Source organism: Terrapene carolina, unplaced genomic scaffold (assembly GCF_002925995.2).
Source record: "Terrapene carolina triunguis isolate 2854851 unplaced genomic scaffold, T_m_triunguis-2.0 Scaffold138, whole genome shotgun sequence".
In the NCBI taxonomy this organism is placed as follows: domain Eukaryota; kingdom Metazoa; phylum Chordata; order Testudines; family Emydidae; genus Terrapene; species Terrapene triunguis.
This window is the reverse complement of record NW_020664489.1, coordinates 7,220,517-7,245,112: the sequence shown is the minus strand read 5'-3', so window position 1 is coordinate 7,245,112 and position 24,596 is coordinate 7,220,517. Positions and strand designations below refer to the sequence as shown.

Below are 24,596 nucleotides of genomic sequence, written 5' to 3'. Positions count from 1 at the left end.
GCCATACAATAAGGGATCAGTCCTGCCTTCACACCCATCTGCAACAACAGATGGCCCCATATATGCTGGATTGGGGGTAGGATTTGAGGAGCCCACACAGCTGTATCTTCTGTGCACTGTGGCATCCAGCTCCACAGAAGTGAGTTGTGCATCATCGCTCAGAGGATTTGGGGTGTGATATGGGGGCAGGTGAGGGAAGCAATGGGGTTTGGCTGATGCGTTTACTGCTGTTTAGATACACCTGGACAATGTCCCCACCCCCACCAAGCTGGGGTGCAAGAGCAGTGGGGCTGTATTGATGGCTGAGGCCTGGAGAGATGAAATCCTGGCCTCATTGAAGCCAATAGCAAAATTCCCATTGACTTCAATAGGACCAGGATTTCATCTCGTATCTCTAACCTCTACAGATCCATTTAGCACTGGTGGTTTGCATTTCAAAATGAATGGACAACACTGAACACAACTATATACAATAATTGATTAAGAGCTTCCCATATCTTAAAGTGTAGAAGAGCACTTTGCTTTTGTAATAAATAAAGGTAGCTCCCTTTGATGGACACCCAGCCAGCCAGTTAGCTGTAAAATCCCTCTTGATAGCTGTTCTTTACTTGTTTTACCTGTAAAGTGTTAAAAAGTCCCCCAGGTAAAGAAAAAAAGGGGGCACCTGACCAAAAGAGCCAATGGGAAGGCTAGAACTTTTTAAAATGGGGAAAGAAACTTTCCCTTTGACTGTTGGTCTCTCTGGGCTGCAGGGACACAGAGCAGCAATGCTGTAAGCAGAAATTCTGTGTAAGGTTTGAACCAGGTATGAAAAAAATATTTTCCATACCTAGCAGGACTTATTGGGATAGGGAATGTTTAGGTAGACACGATCTGGTTATTTCTTTATTTTGGCTAGTGGATCTCTTCTGTGCTAACCCCAGATGCTTTTGTTTGCTTGTAACCTTTAAGCTGAACCCCAATAAGCTATTTTGGGTGCTTAATTTTTGGAATTGCTCTCTTAAAATCCAGAAAAAGCCTAAGTTCCAAATGTATTTATTTTCTTTTTGTTTTTAAGAACAGGATTGGATTTTTGGTGTCCTAACAGGTTTGTGCATGTTAGGGCCAGCTCCAGGCACCAGCACAGGAAGCAGGTGCTTGGGGCGGCCAATGGGAAGGGGCGGCACGTCCAGGTCTTCGGAGGGGGGTGAAAGGGCTTGAGGGTACCCCACAGGAAGGAATTCCCAAGTGCTCTTTCCTGGGTCCAAGGGTCGTGGTTTTTTTGTTTGTTTGTTTGTTTGTTTTTGGCATTTGGGTGGTGGCAGCGTTTACCAAGCCAAGGTCAGAGAAAAGCTGTAAGCTTGGGAGTTTAATACAAGCTTGGAGTGGCAAGTATTAATTTTTAGAATCCTTGCGGGCCCCCACCTTCTGTACTCTAAGTGCCAGAGTGGAGAATCAGTCTTGACAGCTTTGTTGTACAGGGTCCTTTTAAAATTTGAATGTTGTGTGTAATATTCTGCAAAAACTATTAAAAACTTTATTTTAAGGTTATCTGGCAAGCATAATCTCTGCAGTGCAAGATAAACTGTAGTGGTACCTTTCACATAGGTACAAAAACTCAGGCCAGTAATATGCCTTGTTTGTTAGAAACAGGAAAAACTTGGGTTGGTCGTAAGTTGTGCTAACAGCACAGGTACAACCAACAAATCGCCTCACTATCTCAACTAGCAGCAGCACATTTGCATTGTTGAGTTAGAAGGGTAAAGAGAGGACTCTGCAGAACTTCTCATAAAATGCAACTTCATTATTATCATTTTTATTTGTATAGCACCAAATATGTGCTAGTCAACGAGTGGGCAAAAAGTGAGGATGAGACCCTGACCTAAAGAGTTTACAATTTAACTAGACAATTTAGAGTCTAGCAATGGGAGAAGGGATGCAACATAAAGAATACAAAGGGGCAGTGAAGTTTAGTATGTTATCTTTTTGGTTCCACAATGTATGTTTGTTTCTTTAATCATCCTCTGTTTAGTTAGTGCTTCCTTGAAGGGAAGGACAAGAGGTCTCATTGAAGAATTGTGGGTGCCTTTCCCAGAGAGACTTGGAGGAGAAAGCGAATAGTTACATGATCGACCAGATCAAGCTGAGAGTTTCCACATAGGGGATGCAAAGATGAAAGTGGGGGTTAGGATCATTTAAATCTAATAGGGTTTCGAGTATAGGTTGCAGACTCATTTGACAGTTAGGGTACAGAACCAGTTTGAAGACTAAGGATTTCAAGCATATAGGAGTCTAGAATAAGAGACTGCTAAATCTTTGTGTCCGAGTGTGAGGGTATGTCTACACCCAGCCGCTAGTTCGGCGGCTGGGAATCGAAGTTCTGGGTTCGACTTATCGCGTCTTGTCTGGACGCGATAAGTCGAACCAGGAAGTGATCGCCATCGACTGCGGTACTCCAGCTATACGAGAGGAGTACCGCGGCGTTGACTGGGGAGCCTGCCTGCCGCGTGTGGACCGAGGTAAGTTCGAACTAAGGTACTTCGAACTTCAGCTACGTTATTCACGTAGCTGAAGTTGCGTACCTTAGTTCGAATTGGGGGGTAAGTGTAGACCAAGCCTGAGTGAACAAGAACAAACTGTGCAGAGCCAGGCAGAGAACTGAAAACTGACCACTCAAGACTGAGTGTTGTAGCTGTGTCAGTCCCAGAATATTAGAGAAAACATATGGGTGAGGTAATATCTTTTATTGGACCAACTTTGAGACAAGCTTTCGAGCTTACACCAGAGCTCTTCTTCAGCTCTGTGTAAGCTCGAAAGCTTGTTTCTCACCAACAAAAGTTGATCCAATAAAAGATATTACCTCACCCACCTTGTCACTCAAGACTGAGTCAGTAATAGCATACAGATACTTTCACAGAGGGTGACGTGAAAATGAAAGCATTACATCTACATTATGGCTGTGTATCATGTTGTTGTGTATGTTGTTTAGGTCATGTCTACACTGGTGAGCTTACCGCCCCACAGATGCAGCTGCGCTGGTGTAAGATTGCTCGTGTAGCCACTCTATGCCAACGGGAGAGAGCACTCCCATTGACAGAATAAAACCACTTCCGCCAGTGGCGGTAGCTACATCAGTGGAAGAAGCTCTCGCACTGACATAGCGTTGTTCACATTGGTGCTTCTGTTGGTGTAACTTATGTCGCTCAGGGGTGTGTGGGTTTTTTTTCACACCCCTGAGTGACATATACCAACAAAAGTGGTAGTATAGACATGGCCTTACTTGTACTAAGATTACAAGTATTGACGCACAACATAAATCCATTACTTCATTTAAATGAGTGAATGGCAACTGTCTGTCTTGAAAGATGACTGTGTAAGCCCCAAAGCAGTTCAGTTACTGTATGTTGTGCTGCAGGTGGCTAAAAAGTCCAATTCTGGAGCGATAGTCCTTGCCACAAATAATGCAAACCTAAGGCGGAGGGCCAGAAAATGGAGCTGGCACGTTGCTAGTGCTTGAGACCTGCTGCCCTTTCCTCTTCACTCTCTTTGCACTTCTCTTCAGCCTTTTAGACTCTCTGGTGCAGCACAGCCCTCCAGGGTAGCCTGTTGGTAGCCGCATTTCCCAGCTTGCTTTGTTGATGCTGAAAGTTTTCAAATTCCTCTTGCCGATGTCCTTGAACCTGCGCCTAGGTCAGCTCACTGGCCTTGGGGCATCTGCTGAAAGTACTCCATACAGGAGATCCTTTGGAATGACTCTATCGTCCATCTGGTGTTTGAGAATAGCAATTAGACTTGGTGATTTTGCTTTCTCAAGTACATAATGAATTTTTTTTCTAGTTTTAGGTTTTAAATTGTGCTTATTGCTGCAGACTCTAAACCCCAATGTATATGGGAAATCTGATGATAGTTATCAATGTGGCTACAATTTCATCACACAGATTTTTAGTCAATTTCATAGCAGAGGTATGGGGATAAAACCCATAGTCCTAGAAAGGTCTGTGTATGGGGAGGGTGTTGGAGAGAGCCCCTGCAGCGAGGAGAGGAGGCCCATGGGCGTAAGGGTAGGGGGCTGCTGGAGAAAGATCCCAGGCCGCACTCACCACGCAACTGCGGCTCCTGTCCCACACGGGCTGGGCCTCGCTCCCCACTCCAAACATTGTGACCCTGTGTGCTAGTCACAACGCCAATTAAATTTGGCCCATTTGCCCCTCTGTCACCATCTCTGGAGGGTGGATGAGCCAAACATGAGTGGCACTGTGACCACATAGGCAAGGTCTCAATGCCCGGAACTGGGAACCCAGCCCACAGGAACTGCTGCTGCAGAGTCACTGACTTCATTAAAGTTCATGATTCCGGTAAACACTGTGACCTTCACACCAAAATCATAGCCTTAGTCATCGCCAAATATTTGCAAACACATAGTGAAAAATTTGTGGGGGCTGGGGGGATGTGAGTGAATTGCAATTTAGATCTTTTTCAGCTGCTTAGAGAGGCAAGCAGATAACTAATTAATCCCCACTTTGGGGCATATTCAGTACTGAGGAGGAAAAGCTGAACTGAACTCTGACCTCAGAAGCAGACTGTCTTCAATTCAAAAGAATGTGTCTGTAAGACTCCCTACAGCTTGGGGCACATACAATACAACAGCATGGGCAACATACACGGAGACGGGAGCCCTATCAAGATGGGCAATAAACCGCACACCCACCCACCCACCCACAAAAGTGAAGAAAGAGAGTAGGTCTGGAACTTGGTCCTGGCATACTCCCATGTAAGTGAGGGCTAGTGTTGGGATTTCCCCTTGAATCGACAGGAATTGCTTCACACGCTGCTGCAGTGCAGTGTAGTGGAATGGCAGCTGTTTGGCAGGGCTTAGCAACACGACACACTAGTTCAGAAAAGGAAGTAAGATGGTCTCCAAACAATAGGAGAAATACTCCAAATTCCTAAATTCTTCTAATTGCCCAACCAGAGCTCATATTCTTATCCTTACTCTCGGAACCTCTACTGACCCATAAGTAGGCAGGACCTAGATTTTTATGTCTCCTCCAAAAGAGATCATCACCAATACATTACTACCTAATACCCTGCTGGGCATTAGTTTGTTGAGTGCCATGTAATGAAATTCCGCCACCACTTCATGCAATGCCCACTTGTTACGCTTGGTGTTCTCCTATCAAAGAACTGATCAGGTCTCACTCTGCTTGGCCTGTCATATTTGAGAAGACTTTAGCCCAACATGTGAAAAAGTTTTAAGTAGTAAAATGCTAACATAGGCACAAGTTCTAGGAATCATTTCAGTCACTCTAAGAAAGATGATTACCCATTCTGTTGTCTCTTGGTACCTAATGTTCTGCATCCAGTAAGGGGCTAGTAAGAAGCATTTGACCATATTAAAAATATGCTTGTCAAGCAGTAATCATGCAAAGAACCATAACTTGTAATATAAATATCTGATGACATACCATAAATAAAATGATGTGGTTGGTGTCCTGTATAGTGACACAGACTGATAGTCTTAGGAAACAAAAGCGTGCCTCAAAATTTTGAGTAATAGGCATGGAAGAGGAAACTGAGGAAGACAGTCCCCTTATTTCATTGCCAGGATTATTTGAGAAACTACTAAGATAAAATGTTGACAGTAAGCTTTCTATACAAAGCTACTTGTCTTTATCTGCTTGAGCTACTTTAAGCTTCCTTCTCAAATGCCAGCTGTGAAGGGAAAAAATTTAAAATCGTGTCATCCTGATTTTTTTTTTTTTTTTTTTAAATCAAGACAAACCTGATTTAGAATTTTTCATAACCAAAAGTATGTTCTCATCGGGAATATACTTGCTGTGGATGGGTGTAATACTTATTACTGATGCTGTTACTGGGTTTTGATTAGCATAATATTGTGATATATGAGGGTTTTCCCTCTGGTTTAAATTTTATACTCGTCTAATCTGTTGATTATGGCCTATTATGTAACAGTTTTCCCTTGTCTGTATTTTTTAGATTATAAATGTGTTTAAAAAAAAGTTGCTTTGTAATATTAAGTGGTAAATTTACTAGTGAAGGAAAATTAGCCATGACACTAAAACCCAAGACAGTGCAATTAAAACAACTTCCCAAGGCAACATGAGAAAAAGACTGAAAAGTTTTGGACCAAAACTTTATGGTCTGATGAAGCATAAACGTACGTGTTCCATTCTGCTATAAAGGTTATATATTTACATGGAGGAGGGAATGGGAGACTCTCAAAGACAGTTTAGTTACCACTGTTAAGATTGCTGGAAGATTGCTATTTTGCTTATCTAGTTTTTGAGCTGTGTTTCACTGATGGCATAATATAGTGCAGTTTGTGGAGGGGTAAGAAAGTAGCGGTAAAAAGGTATGCCACTGAGGATAAGCTTAGAAGAGGATTTACTTTTCCACAACAATTCAAAGCACACATTCCTAACAGGCATGTATTCTTTGGATGGAGGCCAGGAAGGGCACTGATCTAGTGTTTATTGCCTTGGCCTTTAGTTACTTTATTTGTATCCAGAAGAAGTAATTTTGGAGTGAGCTGAAGAAAGCTATAGCTAAGAAAATATAGGGCAACGAAGAACAAACATGGGGTATGTCTACACTGGAAATTTCAAAGTGCTCTTGGGAGGGATAGCCCAGTGGTTTGAGCATTGGCCTGTTAAACCCAGGGTTGTGAGTTCAGTCCTTGAGGGGGCCACTTAGGGATCTGGGGCAAAAATCAGTACTTGGTCCTGCTAGTGAAGGCAGGGGGCTGGACTCAATGACCTTTTGAGGTCCCTTCCAGTTCTATGAGATAGGTAGGCAGCGCTTTGAAGTGCGAGCCTAACGGTAGATGTACATAATATTGAATAGAATGACTGACAAGAATTCTCTATCATTTACTTCACTTTACTTTTTGGTGTAACTGAAGTCAGGTGTCCGATTACAAGGTTTTTCTATATCACCAATTAAATTGTTAGTTGATGTTTGGCTATCTTTAATTTCTTACACTTATGCTCCAGATTAACATGGAGAGGACACAATATTTTTGTTGTTACAATGATTCCTGAGATTCGGAGACTGCAGCTGTTCTCTTGAGGAGTTGTTTGGCTCTCTGTGGACTCTCCTCCTGGTCAGTTATGCACTAAGAATTTGAATAATTTTGCTGCGACTGCTTTAAATGTAAAAAGCCTGACCTTAGGATATTTTATCCTGCTGGTTTTTTTTGCTTCCAGCACTGTGTGACTTGAAGTCTTATCATGCAGTTGTGGAAAGCTGTACTAACTATATAGGACTTTCTATAGAAGGGTATTTTGAGGTTTTTCCGAAGTGTTCTCTGAGAGCCACTCAGTGGGAGTCCATGGTGCTCAGCATTTCACAGGATACATGTGTGTTTTATAGAGCTAATGTACATTAAGTGCTGCCTGGCAAGTTTCTAATATGATCCCTAGTGTGCCAAATTTGATCATCCAGTTTTTTGTAGAGACATCAGTTGAATGCTATCTTTCATGCTTTTGTTTTCAGAGTTTGGAAAGAGAAATACAGAAGTAGAATTCATATGAAGTGCTAATGAATTTAAGCTGAAATAATCCTGTCTTAAAAAATAGGTACAAAGATAACGCTAGTGAATTTCCCAGTCTTTGAACAGTAAAGAGGCCAAGAAGTCTCTCCTGATTTTTTTTTTTTTTTTTTTTTTTTAATATTGAGAAAACACGAGGATACGCAAGATAAAATCCAGATGCTTATTCAGTCTCCTTAGGTTTACAGAGAAGTACCCTTCATTTGTCTCGCAATAGAACTCAAGTTTAATTGGAATGTGAATTACTACTTGACATTAGTTAGGATCCCATGGTAGTGTAAATCCCCAAAGAAGAACACTTCAGTTATAATGCATTCCAAACAGAGATCCTGGAGATTTTACAGTTCTATTAAAGTATTCCCAAAGGGAAAATTAAGGGGGAGGGAGCCCTCCTAAAGTACTAAAATCCATGTCAGAAACACTTTTTGAACAGGTACATTAACCTTGTTTGAAGAATTATGTTAGCATCTGACCTAGAATTTGATTAGGTGACTTGCTCTTACCAACTGTCATTACTGGGAAGTTGTTAAGAATTTTTCCTCTCTTGGGGGAGAGGTTGTAAGAACACATTTGAAAATGAAGTGCTTTAAAACTGAATAAAGATGTATAACATTACACGGTAAAAGAAAGTGGCATTATTGCTCTCGTATGCTAAAGTCCTGGAAAATGAATACAAATTGTAATGCATTATGTAAATAGCATTAAGAAACCTGAGTGGAGCATCATGACCTTGGGTAGATTCACAATTAATTAAGCATAGAGATGTGTGAAACAAACCGTACCCATGAACTTCAAGACTATATGTCTTTATCTGAAGCAGATTAGTTAAAGTTTGAGGTTGGCAGCTCAAGGAAGGCCTTTCTGTCTTTGATGTATATATATTTTTTGTATCCTGATGCTTTTATTTCTGGACAGTGAGCCCAGTGATGCACCATATTGAATCTGGATGCCCAGTTAATGATTCACGTACACCCAGCTTGGCAGAAACATTATTCTTGATCCTGTGAACATTTGTAAACATGACTATTTTTAATATATACTCTGTTTTGTAGTAGTAGAGGGGGGAGGAATAGAAGCCAGTCACTTCTAAAGTCTGTGTCTGCAGTAAAGAAATCCTTGGAGTACTGTGTTAGCCCTCTCATGCGTAATGTTAGCCAGAAGCATTTTTGGCTAGCACTTGAGTAATAAAATTAGCAAATACATTACTTACGGCTGATGAAGAGGAATAATCTCCTCATGGAATCTTCAGTGAACTGCTGTTCTATCCAGACTAATTACTTGCTCTCATAGTCAGGTCAAGAAATTGGTACTTCAGTATTAATAGCAAGATATGGGAATTGGAAGGGGGGTTATTTTTCCAATGGGCTACTGACTATTCTGCTGCTCTGGAGGGCAGCTAGTATGGCCTACTATGACTTTCTCTGCCTATATGGACTGTACATGGCTGGTTAAAAATATAAAATAGGAAGGCCCCAGAAAATGATTTTTTTTTTTAAATAAAAAATAAAGTGTTAGGACCTGATCCAAGAGGGGCTGGGCACCAGCAATTCCCATTAAATTACAAAGCTAACAAAAACATACATGCAGTGCTTTTTACACAGTTGTGTACCTGTATAGGTAAAGGCAGTGCTCTTGCCGGGAGTTGCCACCTTGCTGTAATGTATCATCCAGTTGAGATGTGTACAGCTAAGGCTAGATATCAGTAATGCCTCCCCAGGAGCGGCACCAGGGTTTTTGGCGCCCTAGGCAGGGGTCCTTCCGTGCTCCCGGTCGTCATCGGCAATTCTGCGGCGGGGGGGTCCTTCCACGCTCCCGGTCTTCGGGGCACTTCAGCGGCAGGTCCCGGAGCGAGTGAAGGACCCGCCACAGAATTGCCGCCGAAGACCCGGAGCGCAGAAGGACTCCCCGCCGCAGAATTGCCACTGAGGGCGGCAAAATGCCGCCCCCCCAAATCCTGGCGCCCTAGGCAACCGCCTAGGTCGCCTAAATGGAAGCGCCGGCCCTGTGCCTCCCTGAAGAACACATTTGCCAATTTCATTAAACCAGAGGGGAAAAATCCTCTGTCCTGTAGTTGTTTGGATTGACTGGACTGTGGGGGAGTCTCAAACAAGTCCTGGCTCATGGCATAGCTGGACTCTCTCCCCCCCTCCCCCCTATCATCCTCTGCTTCCTCCTTTGCTGCCTCCTTGTCCTCGCTGTTCACGCCAGGAGCCTGTGGCTCAGGCTCCTCAGAGAGTTCTATGGTGGTGATAGTCTCCACCAAGGATGGCATGCGGCTCTTTGTAAAAGCAGCAGGTCTGCAGCTCAGCACTGGATCGACTATTGGCCTTCCTGGCTTTCTGATATGCCTGATGCAGTTCATTCGCTTTTATGTGGCATTGCTGCTGGTCCCTGTTGTACCCCTTCTCCTGCATCCCCCAAGCAATCTGCTTGTAGATGTCAACATTTCTACAGCTGGTCCGTAGCTGTGCTTGCACAGCCTCTTCTCTCCACAGGCCCAGGAGATTCAATATCCCCTGTCTACTCCAAGCCGAACTGGCACATAAGCTGGCATGGTCAGCTGGGCTTTTGCACACAGCAACAGAGGACTGCTAGGTGGGCAATCAGAAAAGGGCATTTCAAAAATTTGCAGGGCTTTAAAGGGGAAGGGGGCCTTCCTGTCTCCGTGATCCCTGGGCAGTGGAGTTCACAATTGTGACCAGAGTGATAAGTGTTGGGCATTATGGGACAGCTGCTGGAGGACTGTTAAGGTCCACACAAGTAATGCAGTTTTGTTCCCCTGGGCCAAGATGATCTTCAGCATTTCTGGAAAATCAGGACATAAATCAATAAATATAATGGACTGTTATGAGAATGAAAATAATGTAAGTATACAAGATCTGGGGGGAGGGGAGATTACAAAATTCTGCACATGTGTGCCTAAGGTTGAAGGAAAAATTATATGAAAAATAGAATGTATTAGTGTAATTAAAGACTGTATCATAATTAAGGCTATGCTTTTGGTGCAGCGGTCACAGCGTTCACGGTAATCGTGTCAGTGGCAGCTTCGGTGGCCTCAGCTCCCTGTGCCGGGCATTGTGACCTGGCCCACGTGGTCGCAGCACCATTCATGTTTGGTGCATCCACCCCATATATAGATGGATACGGAAGGGCAGACTGACCAGTTTTGACTGATGATGTGACCTAATGCCAGGGGTAACAACTGTTAGAGAGTGGGGCCAAGTCTAGCCCCACAAGACAGGAACCACCACTGCGGGGTTAGTGCAGGGTGGGCTCGGTTTCCAGCCCCCTGTCCCCCGGGCCTTCCCTCCTCCTCACTGGGGTGGGCTCGCTCTCCACCATTCCACCCCCTGTAGGCTCCGACATTTCCATGACTATGGTTTTCCCCCCACACCTCTGCTGTGAGATTGACTGACTAAAAATTTGCATGACAAAACTGTAGCCTTAATCATAATGTGTACGCTCAAGGGGTAGTCTTAAAGTTGCATGGACAATCTTAACATTGACACTTTGTGGCTTTTGGAGTGCTTAGGTGTGCAACTTTAATGTTCTCCTAATAAAGAATCATTGAAATGTAGGGCTGGAAGGGACCTCGAGAAGTCCTCAAGTCCAGCCCCCTGCACTGATGAAGGACCATGTAAACCTCCCTGACAAGAGTTTGTCCAACCTGGTTTTAAAACCTCCAGTGAGGGGGTTCCACAATCTCCCTTGGAAGCCAATTACCCTTATAGCTAGAAAGTTTATCCTAATATCTAACTCTCCCTTGCTGCAGATTAATTCCATTACTTCTTGTCCTATCTTCAGTGGACATGGAGAACAATTGATCACAGTCCTCTTTATAACAGCCCTTAACTTATTCAAAGACTGTTAGTAGGTCCACCCTCAGTCTTCTTTTCTCAAGACTAAATTTACCCAGTTTTTTTTTTTTTTTTTTAACCTTTGCTCATAGGTTATGTTTTCCAAACCTGTGATCATTTTTGTTCCTCTCCTCTGGACTCTCCAATTTGTCACCATGTTTCCTAAAGCATGGCACGCAGAATTGAGACACAGTACTCCAGCTGAGGCCTCACCAGTGCTTAGTAGAGTGGGACAGTTACCTCCTGTGTCAATACCCTCCTGAATATTAGCCTTTTTGGCAACTGCAGTACATTGTTGACTCGTATTCAGTTTGTGATCCACTATAACCCCAGATCCTTCTCAGCACTACTACCACCGTAGCCAGTTATTCCCCATTTTGTAGTGGTGCATTTGATTTTTCCCTTCCTAAGTGAAGTACTTTGCATGTATCTTTACTGAGTTTCATCTTGTTGATTTTCAGACCAACTCTCCAATTTTTCAAGATCATTTTGAATTCTAATCCTGTCCTCCAAGGTGCTTGCAAGCCCTCCCAGTTTGTTGTCATCTGCAGATTTTATAAGCATGCTCTCCACTCCATTATCCAAGTCATAAATGAAAATAATGAATAGTACTGGATCCAGGAGTGACCCCACTAGATACATCCTCCCAGTTTTGACAGCGAACCATTGATATTTGTATAGCTTGTATTTATTTTTAAACTACGTCAACAATAAGTATGCCACTGGCACAGTAGGGACACTGGACTAGATGAGAACCATTACTGTTCTGGCATGGCAATATTTACACTACTTTGAAAGGCCTACTAATTGCATTGCTTAAACTAACGGAATCCTGTACATGCTCCTATTAGGTGCTGTGTTTTTTGGGTTATTATTTTGTTTTGTTGTCATTTGGAAAAAGAAGTTTTACATGTTTATGGAGAGAGAGAGAGAATCCATTGATTCATAGCTATTCAAAGAAAACTTGTTAACCTCTGGATTAGCATCTGCCAGGGAAGGGGAAATAGATAACATACAAGCATTATTGAGGGCAGTAAGTCAAGGATGATTCTTTTCTTCTTGAGACCTGAATCGAGGATCATCTGATCCAGAAGCAATAGGCTCTATCACTGCTGCTTTTGTCTCCTACTACTTTCTGTTTTTCTGGCTTGTAAGAGGAGTGGGAGCTTCTGTCTGTCAATGAGCCCAGCTGGCTGCTTGCTTGAACTGAGGAGTTTTCCATTCTCTCTCTTCTTTCTTTTCATCACGCAAGTTGGGAAGCCCCATTCCCATTTTGGTTATCAACACCCTCATCTCTGAATGTGCTGGCCACTGTTTTCCTTGTTGCATTATATTTATTGTCCTTTCATTGCACCATTTGTTAACTTGGAGTGTAAACTCTTCGGGGCAGGGCCTTGTGCAGTTCATTTTACTCTGAGATAAATACTTAATATGCATCCAGGAACTATTGTAGTACAACAGTTAATTAAGCCCTAGTCTACGCTACAGAGTTAGGTCGACGTAAAACAGCTTACGTCAGCATACAAACTACAACCTTGCTCCCACCGATGTAAGTGCCCTACTGCACCTACATAATAACTTCATCTCCATGAGAGGTGTCGGGCTTATGTCAGTGTAGTTAGGGTGATGCAGTGTCCATGTAGACACTGCAGGTTACTTACATCGGCTGTTGGCTGTCATTCTTGTCAATTTCATGGCTGGAGCTGTGACATTAACAAGAAAGCTGCTCACAACTTGGGCTGTCACCCTGGGATGGGTGGGGAGCTCCAGCTAGAGCCCGGCTGCCCCCAGGCTCCCTTCTCCCAGCCGGGCTGTGCCTGCCCTGCTTGGAGCCAAGCTGCGCCAAGGTTCCCCACTCCTCACTGGGAGTCTGGCAGCCGCCCGGGCTCTCAGCGGACAGTGGGGAGCGCTGAGCCAAGAGCCTGGGGGGGCAGCCAGGCTCTCAGCGGGGAGCTGTGTGTGGAGCTCAGAATGGGCTCTCTGCCCCCCACACTGCCCCTCTCAAGTCAGTGGAAGCGCTCCTGGTAAAGACACACACTACCACCAGAAGGAGGGTAGTGTGGACATGAACCACCATATATAGACGACCGGTGCCTCCCTATACTGGGGGCGGGGGGGAGCACAATCTAAAGGGGAGAACATGTGATTTGTCCCATGTGTCCTCTGCCCAGTGACCCCCGCCCTGAGCCCCTGCGCTGTCACTGCCACACATTACCTGCGGGAGCTCTGTCCTTCTCTCCCTGCACCTCCCTCCAGTACTTTTGGCCGCTCCCTCTGGCAGCTGGGCGGGAAGCAGGACGGAGAGGTTTCTGCCTGGCTGAGAGACAGTGGTGTCCTGCTTAGCTGCCAGGGACAGGGGCCGAGCAAGTGGGAACCCCCTCTCCCTCCTGTCATCTTTCTGGCTCGCTCAGCTCCTGTCCCCAGCAACTGAGCGGCTGCCGCCTGGGCCCTGCTGCCGGGGATAGAGGCTGAACGAGTCGGAACCCCCGTCCTCCCCGGAATGCTCAGCCCCTGTCCCCGGCAGCCAGGCTTGGGTAGGGAGTGGGCAGCCGCTGCCTCCCAGCCAGGCGCTCTCAAGCAGAAGCGGCTCCGTCCTGCTCCCCACCCTGCTAACAGGGAGAGCTGCCAAACATGCGGAGGAGATAGGGGAGAGGCGCAGGGAAAGGAGGACAGAGACCCTCTCCCTCCCCATGCTGGCAGGCCAATGGGGGGGGGGCACTTGATCCCCCACTCCATGTCCTCCCTACATGTCGCCTTTGACCATAGGTCAACTTAGGGCATGTCTGCATTACAAATTTACATATCTTAACAAGAGAATGCATCTTCATGTTTGGCCTAAAATACATATAGGAATAGTATTTTTTTTTTTTCATGAGAGAGAATGGGGCTTTTTTCATGTGTTGCCTTCAAGGGATTTCTAGACCTATTACAATTAAACCCATTTCAACAAAAGTGTATGTATACATACATACACACACTCAGATATTGACTTTAACAGGAGTTATGTAATTAACTCTTCCTGGGTTTGAAAGCCTTGTGTAATTTTTTTTTTTTTTAAAACGTGCAACATCTCTTGAATGAAATGTTTACATCTACAATCTCTGTCTAGAAATGCCTCGTTATAAGTCATCACTGCATCTTACAAGCATTTGTTTGGAAATGATGAGCAGCCACACTTGGAATATTTCAGAATGGCTTAACTTCAGGACCTTGGATCTAAATCTAAATCTTATACCTGGCAGGTTTCCTTCTTGAGACACTGGTGATCAAATGCCACCCATGTTACAAGAATCTACCATTTTGGGATGTACTGTATGAGCTCAGTTAAGAGAACAAACCATTATGTGCAGTTTATTACTTTAATACAAATGTGTTGCATTAAAGTACACCTCTACCCCGATATAATGCGACCCGACATAACACGAATTTGGATATAACGCGGTAAAGCAGTGCTCCGGGGGAGGCAGGGCTGTGCACTCCGGCGGATCAAAGCAAGTTTGATATCATGCGGTTTCACCTATAACGCGGTAAGATTTTTTGGCTCCTTAGGACAGCGTTGTATCGGGGTAGAGGTGTATTTTAAAACGTTTTGTATCAGTTGTGAAGTTTTCTAGGTAATTTTGTCATTTTCTGATTCTTATTTTCATCAGCCCCTTTCTGTGTCGGTTCCATGCAGCTGGCATGATGCTCACTCTGAGTAGGTATAAATATACCTGCCTCCCAACTCCAGAGGCTGGAGCTTCTCCCTGCTGGGGAAATTTAGCTGGTGTATGAATTCCTGGTCCTGGGTAGAGCTGGTTGAGAGAATCAGAAAATAAACTTCATGCCAATCTTTTTAAAATTGACCAAATTTTTTGAAAATCAGAGAAGTTTGACCAGCTAGATAGTTTATAAAAACCTGATAAATAGTTTGAAAATTATTTTATTATCAAAAGCAATTTTTGAATGAAAATTTTTGCCAAAAAATTGAGCTGAAAGCATTGCAGCTACAAGTCCTCCCTGCTTCCACCTGCTTGGGTCATAAGACAAAAAGAATAGGGTTATGAACCTTGGTTTGCACTTTAGTACTGCATAACATTGCCTCCATACCAGGTTTTTATTTACACCTCTACCCCGATATAATGTGACCCGATATAACACGAATTCGGATATAACGCGGTAAAGCAGTGCTCCGGGAGGAGGGGGCTGCGCACTCCGGTGGATCAAAGCAAGTTTGATATAACGCGGTTTCACCTATAACATGGTAAGATTTCTTTTTGGCTCCCGAGGACAGCGTTATATCGAGGTAGAGGTGTATTAGTTTAGTACTGTGCTGGGGAATGTACAGACATTCAAAGATTACCAACTCTTCCTGCAGACAGGTTACTATCCAAGGGCCAGATGGTTATACACTTCCTCACGTTGAGCACTCCACGGGTAGTACTGTTCATCCTGAATGATGCTATTGCAACTTTGCTGTAAGAAACAAGGGAGGAAATCCTTTAGTGACTTAAGTGTCTGTCTGTCCTGTCCTGTCCCATCCCTCCCCACCCCATCTTCTCCTTCCCACCTCAATTTTAATCCTCTCAATGTTCCAGACAAAAGAAAATTATTTCTTTTTCGGGACATTAATTTGAATATTGAGTAAAGCCATTTCTGGCATGAATTTCTGAGCACTGATCATCTTATTATGAAATGTGCAACGTCTGTTGTTTTTGCTATCTAAACCAGTGCTTCATCCACTCAAACAGCTTGACCCCCTGTCACTGTACCCGACATACTGATCTTAATCATGTTTATTACAGTAGTGCCTAATGACCATCCAAGAATGGGGCCCATTGTGCTAAGCAGTCTACAAACACAGGGTAGTAGTAGACTCTCCCATCCCAAAGAGCTTACCATCTAAATATACAAGACAGGCACAGGGTGAGGGATGGGCTATAACACACAAGCAGAGCGAACAATATGATGCCAGCAAACATCATGTTGGTTCCACGACTTTTATCTTCTTGATTAGGTATTTACTAGTGCCTTGAAAAGTGTTCTAAATTCTAGTTGTCTCTTGGCAATAGCCTGTTTTTGTTCATTCTTTAAAGCTTATTAGTCCCCAGGCTTATTTATTTTTATTTATTTATTGACAGATCCAGGAAATGGATACAAATTCCCCAAGAAAAGGAGATCAAGATTGTGCCAGAACAGATGATCAAGACATGAGAATTAGCCTTTCAAGCCTAGCCCATATTTTATAAAGACTAATTCTCATGTCTTGATCATCTGTTCTGGCACAATCTTGATCTCCTTTTCTTGGGGAATTTGTATCCATTTCCTGCATCTGTCACCCATCCTTATTTGTGAATGGAGAATCAAATAATTAATTTTGTTGTTGTTAGCAATTAATTATCCTTGCCAAATCTTGGAGGACCTATTGTCTCCTTCAGACGCAGTGTTCTCAGAAAAAGTACTACTTACCTCTTGAGCAATCTTCAATTCAATGATAAATATGTTTTGGTGACTCGTAGCTTTTTGAATGAAAAATGTTGCTGGACAACCCCGTAGTACAGCAAGAATGCTAGGCTCTGCCAGTGATGATGGCCTCCAGCCAGGCAGGAGGCTAAAATGGGGAAAGCCTTCACTGCATACACTAAGATAAAGAAATACAGATATTCCCTGTTGGGCATCAGAGCTTAGAGGTAGCTTTCCTTGTGGCAAAGTCTTGTTGCTTATTGTAGAGCAGCTATCTACCAGCTCAGGGCTTGTGGTAGTGGCATAGGGATGGAACTAGGGGTGCTGTCACACTCCCTGGCTTGAAGTGGTTTCCATTATATATAGGGTTTACAGTTTGGTTCAATGGCTCTAAGCACTCGCACTATATAAATTGTTCCAGCAACCCTGGATAGTGGGAGTGAGAAATAGATCTGATGATTACCATTGTCTGGTTATGCAATCCACTGTCACTGCTTGTAGCTGTGGAGGCTGGAAAGCACACAAACACCTATTCCTCTCTGTACACCACCAAACATGGAAGACAACTTCCCCACCCCCTCTTATTGAGTTCATACTTTACATAAGATGCTGACCTGGTGGCTGCTTAACTGCCTTAGTTTTTACATTAGAAACATTGAATGTCACAAGTATGTAGCTGACCACTTCAATCTCCTTGCTCAATGTTTTAACAGGTAACAGTATTTTTAAAAGCAGGTTTTTTCCCCTTGTTTTCTTTTTTCAGCCACAGCCAATGCTAAAGAAAAGGGGCACTGCACTGAGAGTGTTTGAATTCTCAAAAGAGAATACACAGAATGTAAAGAATGACGTGCAGCTGGGACTGATCTGTTCCCTTGTGACTTCTGTGCACACTACCTCGAGCTTGTGTTTCTTATTAAAGTCTGGCCGCTGGCTGTAATGTTAGCTTAAAACACAATCATCAGCTAGATTTCTCAAACCATAATGCAACTTAAAGTATTTGGCTCAGTGAAAAGAAAATAATCAGCAGCTAAGGGCCTGATCCAACTCCCATTGCACTCAGTGGGAATCTTTTTGTTGGCCTCGGTGGGAGCTGGATTGATTCCTCTGTCTAAAAGAATGTTTTGGCCCTGAAATTACCATTGGTTACTGCACCAAGCAGATTTTTTTGCCTCATTTCTGCCTTTTCTGTTTATAAAAATACTTGCCTGAGGACCATATAACTCAGTGGTTATTTTGATTTTAAAAGAGGGAGTAGATCCTCTGGAGTTGTAAATCAGTTTAGCTCCAAGAACTGTTCTATTATTTTCCGAGAACTTCTCTACTCTATGGTAGCATGTAATCTATCACTCCCACAAAAAAGAATTGAGCTTTATTATCTTGCTGCAAGTCCCTGAGATGTGGCCTTCATTTGCATAGACATGCTATGCTTTCATGAATCACCATGATAGATGAGGGGTGGGCAAACTACAGCCCGCAAGCCACGTCCGGCCCACCCGACCTTTCAATCCGACCCTCAAACTACTGCTGGGGGAGTGGGGTCCGGGGTTTGCCCCACTCTGCGTATGCCATAACTCTGTGCGGTTCCCAGAAGCAGCAGCATGTCCCCCCTCCCCCTCCTATATATAGGGGCAGCCAGGGGGCTCCGCACGCTGCCCCCGCCCCTAGTGCCGGCTCTGCAGCTCCCATTGGCCGAGAACCAATTTGTTATATTGACACCCCCCCACCTCCCATGTAGACAGTGGTTTGTTGGTGGGAGAGCTTCTCTCACTGACATAGCTACCGCCTCTTGAGGAGGTGGATTAACTGTGCCAACAGGAGAGTTCTCTCCTGTCGTCTTAGCGCTTCTTTAGTGCTACAGCAGCACAACTGCATCCGTGCAGCTGCGCTGATGCAGCATTTTAAGTGTAGATTTTCCCCAATTTAAGTGCAGAGTTGAGATTAGAACCCAGGAATCCTGAGTTTGTCAAAGTACGTATAGTATTAAACTCCAACTCCCAGTTGCTTGCTTCAAACACTAGGTCTCTTGGCTACAGCAAATGTACAGCCGTCCTCCTAGGTAAGCAGCTTTTCTTGCGGCCACAGCCTCCTGGGCTGTGATATGGGGTAGGGCGTGCAAAGCAGCAGCCCCTCCCCTTTCCTATTATTCCTGGATGCACCGCCTTGGTGTTGGCTGCTGGGGCTGCAAGCAAGGGTTGGGCCCTGTCCCCGCTCTGGAGACAGCTGGGGCACAGTGCTGGAGGAGCAGGCAGCCGGTGAGTTCCCCACCTTCCCAGAGGAGGTTGCGCTCAGGCTTTGGGCTTCACCCCTCGGGTGGCAGGTTCCAGCCGCAGGGCTTCAGGCTCTGGCTCCGCAGCTTTGGGCTCCATCCCCATCCCCCAGTCATGGAGCTTCAGGCTCTGGCCCCCCACTGTCTCCTTCAGTTCCCCCCCCCCACCCCCCCCGAGCCGCATCGCCCCTGGCTCCTGCTGCCTACCCAGCCCCCCCATCCAGGTCTTAATTTGTCCCCAGGCTTGCCAGGACTGAGTAAGTCTGCTGTGAAAAGTGATACTAACAAACATACAAGTATCACTTTTCACAGCAGACTTACTAGCTAGCAATCAATAAATTACTATGATTTGGATGTGTAAATGTGCATATTTATTTGTTTTTCCTAAAGCTAATTAAGTATTTTAGGACAAAGTGTGAGTGGCCACCAGCAAGAGTTGGTGGCCGCACTCTGAGGCCACCCAAAAATTTGTCCTGAGAACCCCTGTTCTAAAGAGACCTAACTTGTTGTTGTCTTGCAGGGGGGAGAAGAGACATGGGGGGGAAGCTTACAGGATATGGTGGCTGGACAGTGTTTATACTAAATGAACCTGCTGGCTTTTTAGCAGGGTTTGCCATTGAAACAATACCTGTGCCAACATGTATGATGAGTTTTACTTGAATTTTCCTAAGATATGTGTATGATTCTTGTTTTCTTAGTCTATGTTGTTTATATGAGTTTGTTTATAGCAGCAACATTTGATTTGCTTTTTTAAAATTTACACTAATGTAGAACTATAGCAAATGAGAAAATAGTATTAAAGAACTGTAGCTACCAGAATTTTTAGCTGTCATTTGGCATAGCACAGAACAATGCAGTCCATTTTGGGAGTGGAGTATCAAATACCTTGCCAGAATTTGAGTATTTAAAAAAACAAAAGTCACTTAACTCACACAAATATTTTGAAAACTTACAAGTCCAATTGGTCGTAATCAGCCCTGATTTGTACAGTATCATGTTTTAAATATAAAAAATCCTGTTGATCCCTAGACTAAGAGATCATTCTTGATTTCTGTCTGACTGTATGCTTTACCTCTTACTCTGCTTTTAATTTTATTTAGGAGATGGCTGTACGAGCTCTGAAGCAGACAGGCAGCAGAAGCATTGAAGCAGCTTTGGAGTACATTAGTAAGATGGGCTATCTGGATCCTAGAAATGAACAGATAGTACGTGTGATTAAACAGACCTCGCCAGGTAAGCATAATTTCCTTTAAATTATACCCCTCTTTCTTGCAATATATTTATTTTTAAAGTGGATGTGTTGCTGGTGAAAAGAGCTGAATTGACAGTAGTGGGCAGGAGTTTTCTGTTCACAGGAACAGCATCACCAGCTTCTCTACTCAGTGCTGCCAGTGCGCCTCAACCCTGTTCTATGTAGTCCACTTTAAGGAGAAAGAGGGCAAGGTCCTGCATGCGCCACAGCAAACTGGACATACTTTCTGTGGCAAGGTCCCTAGATTCAGCAAGAGTCTGATCTCGCAGACTGGAAATGCCCAGCAACTTCTGGCCTTCAATTCTATTGAATCCATGAAGGGACCGTTAGATCATCTGCTCAGACCTCCTGTCTATCACAGGCCATTAACTTTCACCCAGATGCCCCTGTATTGAGCACAGTAACTTGTCTGACTAAATTATAACTTGTCTTTGGCTAAAGCATATCTTCCAGAAAGACTTCCAGTCTTAATTTGAAGACATCAAGAGATATAGAATCACCTCTCTTGGTAGTTTATTCCAGTGATTAATCACTCTCACTGTTAAAAATCTATGCCTAATTTACAGAGGTAAAATCACCTCCTACGCCTAGGCCTACTCTACTCGACAGAGTTTTGCCGGCATAGCTATGTTGGCTAGCAGTGTGAAAAAAATCACCCCTGCAGCAGACATGTAGTTATGTTGGCAAACCCTGGTGTAGCAACACCTGTGCCACCAGAAGAGTGCTTTGGTAGGCATAGCTAATGTCATTCAGGGAGGTAGGGTAGCTATGCCAGCAGAACTCCTGTGGGCTTACACTACGTTTCCACTAGCGGGCTCTGCCAGCATAGCTATACCAGCAAAGACTCTGTAGTGTCCACAAGGCTACTCACTCCTGTTTACATTTCCAAGGACTGCATTAGCCCTTTTTGCCACAGCATCGCATTGGGAGCTCATTTTGAGTTGCTTCTCCACTATGATCCCTACATTCTTTTCAGAACCCCTGCTTTCCAGGACACAGTCCCCCGTTTTGCAGGTATGGCCTGCATTCCTTGTTCCTAGATGTATAACGCTGCAGATGGCTTTATTAAAGTGCATTTTATTTGAATGGGCCCAACTACCAAGAAATCCATTTCCTCTCTGCTGGAGCTGGTTGGGAATTTTTTTGACAAAATATTTTTTGTTGGAAGATTCCAATTCATTGAAACAAACTTTTTTGCAGGAATGTGCTAGTTTCAACAAAACTTTGATTGGGAGGATTTCTCAGGTCCGGGATGGAATTTCTAGTCAGAGAGAGAGAGAGAGAGAGAGAGAGAGAGAGAGACGCACCCACCCCAGAGTAACCAATAGGCTGGTAGAAAATGAATAGCCATCCTCCAAGTCATTGGTTCTCAACCAGGGGTACGTGTAGCCCTGGGGGTACACAGAGGTCTTCCAGGGAGTATATCAACTGAGCTAGATAGTTGTCTACTTTTATAACAAGCTACATAAAAAGCACTAGCAAAGTCAGTACAAACTAACATTTCATACAGACAAAATGAAAAGTAAGCAATTGTTCAGTAATTGTGTGGCTGTGACACTTTGTATTTTTATGTTCGATTTTGTAAGCAAGTAGTTTTTAAGTGAGGTGAAACTTGGAGGTACGCAAGACAAATCCGACTCCCGACAGGGGTACAGGAGTCTGGAAAGATTGAGAACCACTGATTTAAGTAGCTCGACCTATGGGATCGGATAGCATTGTCATTACCAGGATGGGGGAAGAGAAGTGGGATGGGCTTAACAGCAACCTTGGGATGGCCACTCCTCTGGCCAGAGGTGGGTTTTTATATGTTACGGGTAACTGGTAACGTTCTAAGGTCTCGTCTGTATTGGAAAACTTGTACCTAACTAATTAACAAAATCAACTTAAAATCAGTTTAGTTACAGTGGCACAACCCCCAAATGTAGATGCACTTAAACTGATTTAGCTTAATGCAGTAACTTCCCTCACCATCTCGCCCCACTCCAGATCCCAATAAGGGCACTCTGCTGGTCCAGGGTCTGTGCTGGGGAGGGAGTTAAGACTGGGCAAGTCTAATGAGGAGTGGCTGGGAAGAGAGAAAGCTGGAGGAAGGGAAAAGCCCATGGAGGTTACTTGGAAAAGCTGGGGACAAAGCCATTTCTCCTGTTGGGGGTGACAGAGTGCAGTCCCTGGTAGCCACTATGAGGGAGTGGGGTAAGGAGAAGCTGCTTGTGTGGTGACATATGGCTCTGGGTTCTGCCATGTGTGGGGATGGGCCCTGCTGCCTTTTCTACAGATCCTGCACTTTCAGTGGGACAGTGTAGGGGAGTGAGGGGGAAGTAGAGTACTTGCCGAGATTTCGTAGCCCAGGCCCCCTTCCAGGTGTTTTGTATGGGAGATGATAATCTGGCAAACAGAATGGTAATTGCCAGGGTTCCTCTCTCCTTTTTTGGACTTGCGCGTAAGGCATGTGTAGACCGGGCCTCAGATAAGCATTAGGAAGAATTTAAAATAATATTGACAGAATTATTTAATAACTATGTTTTGCCTTATGTATAGGGTGGGTTTTTTTCTTTCAAATATATTAAAATCCTTATCCCCTGAATGCACATATTCCCTTTGGTAGGTCAGTTCACATTTTTGAAACCCAGTTTTTGCAATCTTTCCTGCCTAAAGGTTCTGGTTATCCAGCTGTTTTTCATTTTCTTTTGCTTTTACTTCCTGATCACATCGTGGTCTCATTTAAACAGAATGCCAGACTATGGAGATTTCAGGATCAAATCACTACTGCAACTATTTAAAGCCCTTTTCTTTTAAGTTCTGTTTAAGCCTTCACTTCATTATCCTCAAAAAAGCTAAACTCAGGCGGCTTGTGATTGGCGTGTGTCTGTTTGACATGCCAGAAAAACATTTTGATTTGTTTGGTATTAGAGTGCTTATGCTAGGTTGTGTAGGCCTCCTGCAATTGATTAGATGGCATACAAGCTTTGCTGGAAGCGTTTAGATTCCGGGTGTGAGCGTTTAAACCCTTGCTTCAGAGATTTCCAGTTACGGTCTATGGCATCTACGTTTTCAAATCCTTTTCCTTTCTTCATCTGGCTTTAACTTTTTTAATATTAAAATTGATAGCACATTTTTAGCATTCAACTGAGAGCCAAATGGAGCCTATCTGACATCAGCTGTGGATGAGACTGAAAGAATCAGTGTTCTCTATGGGTGTAGTTAGTGGACACTACAAAATACACTAAGACGTAAACCCTTCCAGATGAAAGATATGCAGCCTCAAATTTTGCCTTGCTAGATAGGAGGATGTGGGCAAAAATCATTTCTGGTGAGTCATGTACCTTCACAGACCCAAACACTTCTCAGTCTGATCAGATTCACTGTCCCAGGTAATGTAAATTACATCTGTGTACCAGCAAGTCCGCATGCACAACTCCAAAGGAGGACAGTAATGTTCACACTGTTGCTTTTCTTCAGGGTTCCTGATGGGGAAGCAGCTTCAGTTTGCAGCCAATGCTCCCTATGTGCCGTGCCAGCAGAGATGCTGAGTGGATATATTGCATCAATGCCTCCGCAAACCACATCCCCTTCCAAACCAGTGCCAGCCACTCTTCTGGCTGTGCTGCCCCAGAATGACCCCACTTCTACATGGGAGATTTCTGCTTCCACATCCATATGTATCCCTGTGGACCTTCTCCAAGGGTTAATTGTTTACTCCTGGGGGAATTCTGTGCCACTGCGCATGTGCAGAATTTTATGTCCCCCGCAGATTTCTTTGCTTCTCTTCAGAGAAATGACTTTCTGACGGGAAAGCCACAAGAACGGTCATGCAGCCCTCCCCAGCAGTATGTTTCGGGTGCCCAGGGCAGCCAGCAGAGAGGTAAATCACTGTGGGGCAGGGGATGGGACTGGGGAAGACCCAGCTGGTGGCTCCTACCCTGCGCCAGGCTCAGCAGCTAGTTCCAGCTGGGCTGGGAAGGACCGGACTTCCTCGTCCCCTGCACAGCATCCGGGGCCATGTCAAACCCACCCCCAGATTTCTCCCCTGGCTGTAGGAAGTTCTGCAAACTCTGCCCTCCGCTCCTGCACCATCGCTCCTCAGCTGCAGGGGGAGAGATCACTGTACAGGAGGCTGCTCTCCCATCCGCCCAACCACCGTGCATCCGGACCCCCTCATACCCAGACCCTCCCACCGAGCCTCCCACCCAGAACCCTCCCTGACGAGTCCCACTCCCTCTACACCTGGAC

At 44.5% G+C, this 24,596-nt stretch overlaps 1 protein-coding gene across 1 annotated transcript in view; it reads left to right on the top strand.

Moving 5' to 3' along the window:
- LATS2 (large tumor suppressor kinase 2) overlaps positions 1 to 24,596 on the top strand; it is a 62,757-nt gene that overhangs the window by 26,621 nt on the left and 11,540 nt on the right. The window contains exon 3 of the mRNA XM_024216927.1: positions 20,215 to 20,347. Coding sequence (XP_024072695.1) covers positions 20,215 to 20,347 — 133 coding nt within the window. The remainder of the gene's footprint in view (positions 1 to 20,214; positions 20,348 to 24,596) is intronic.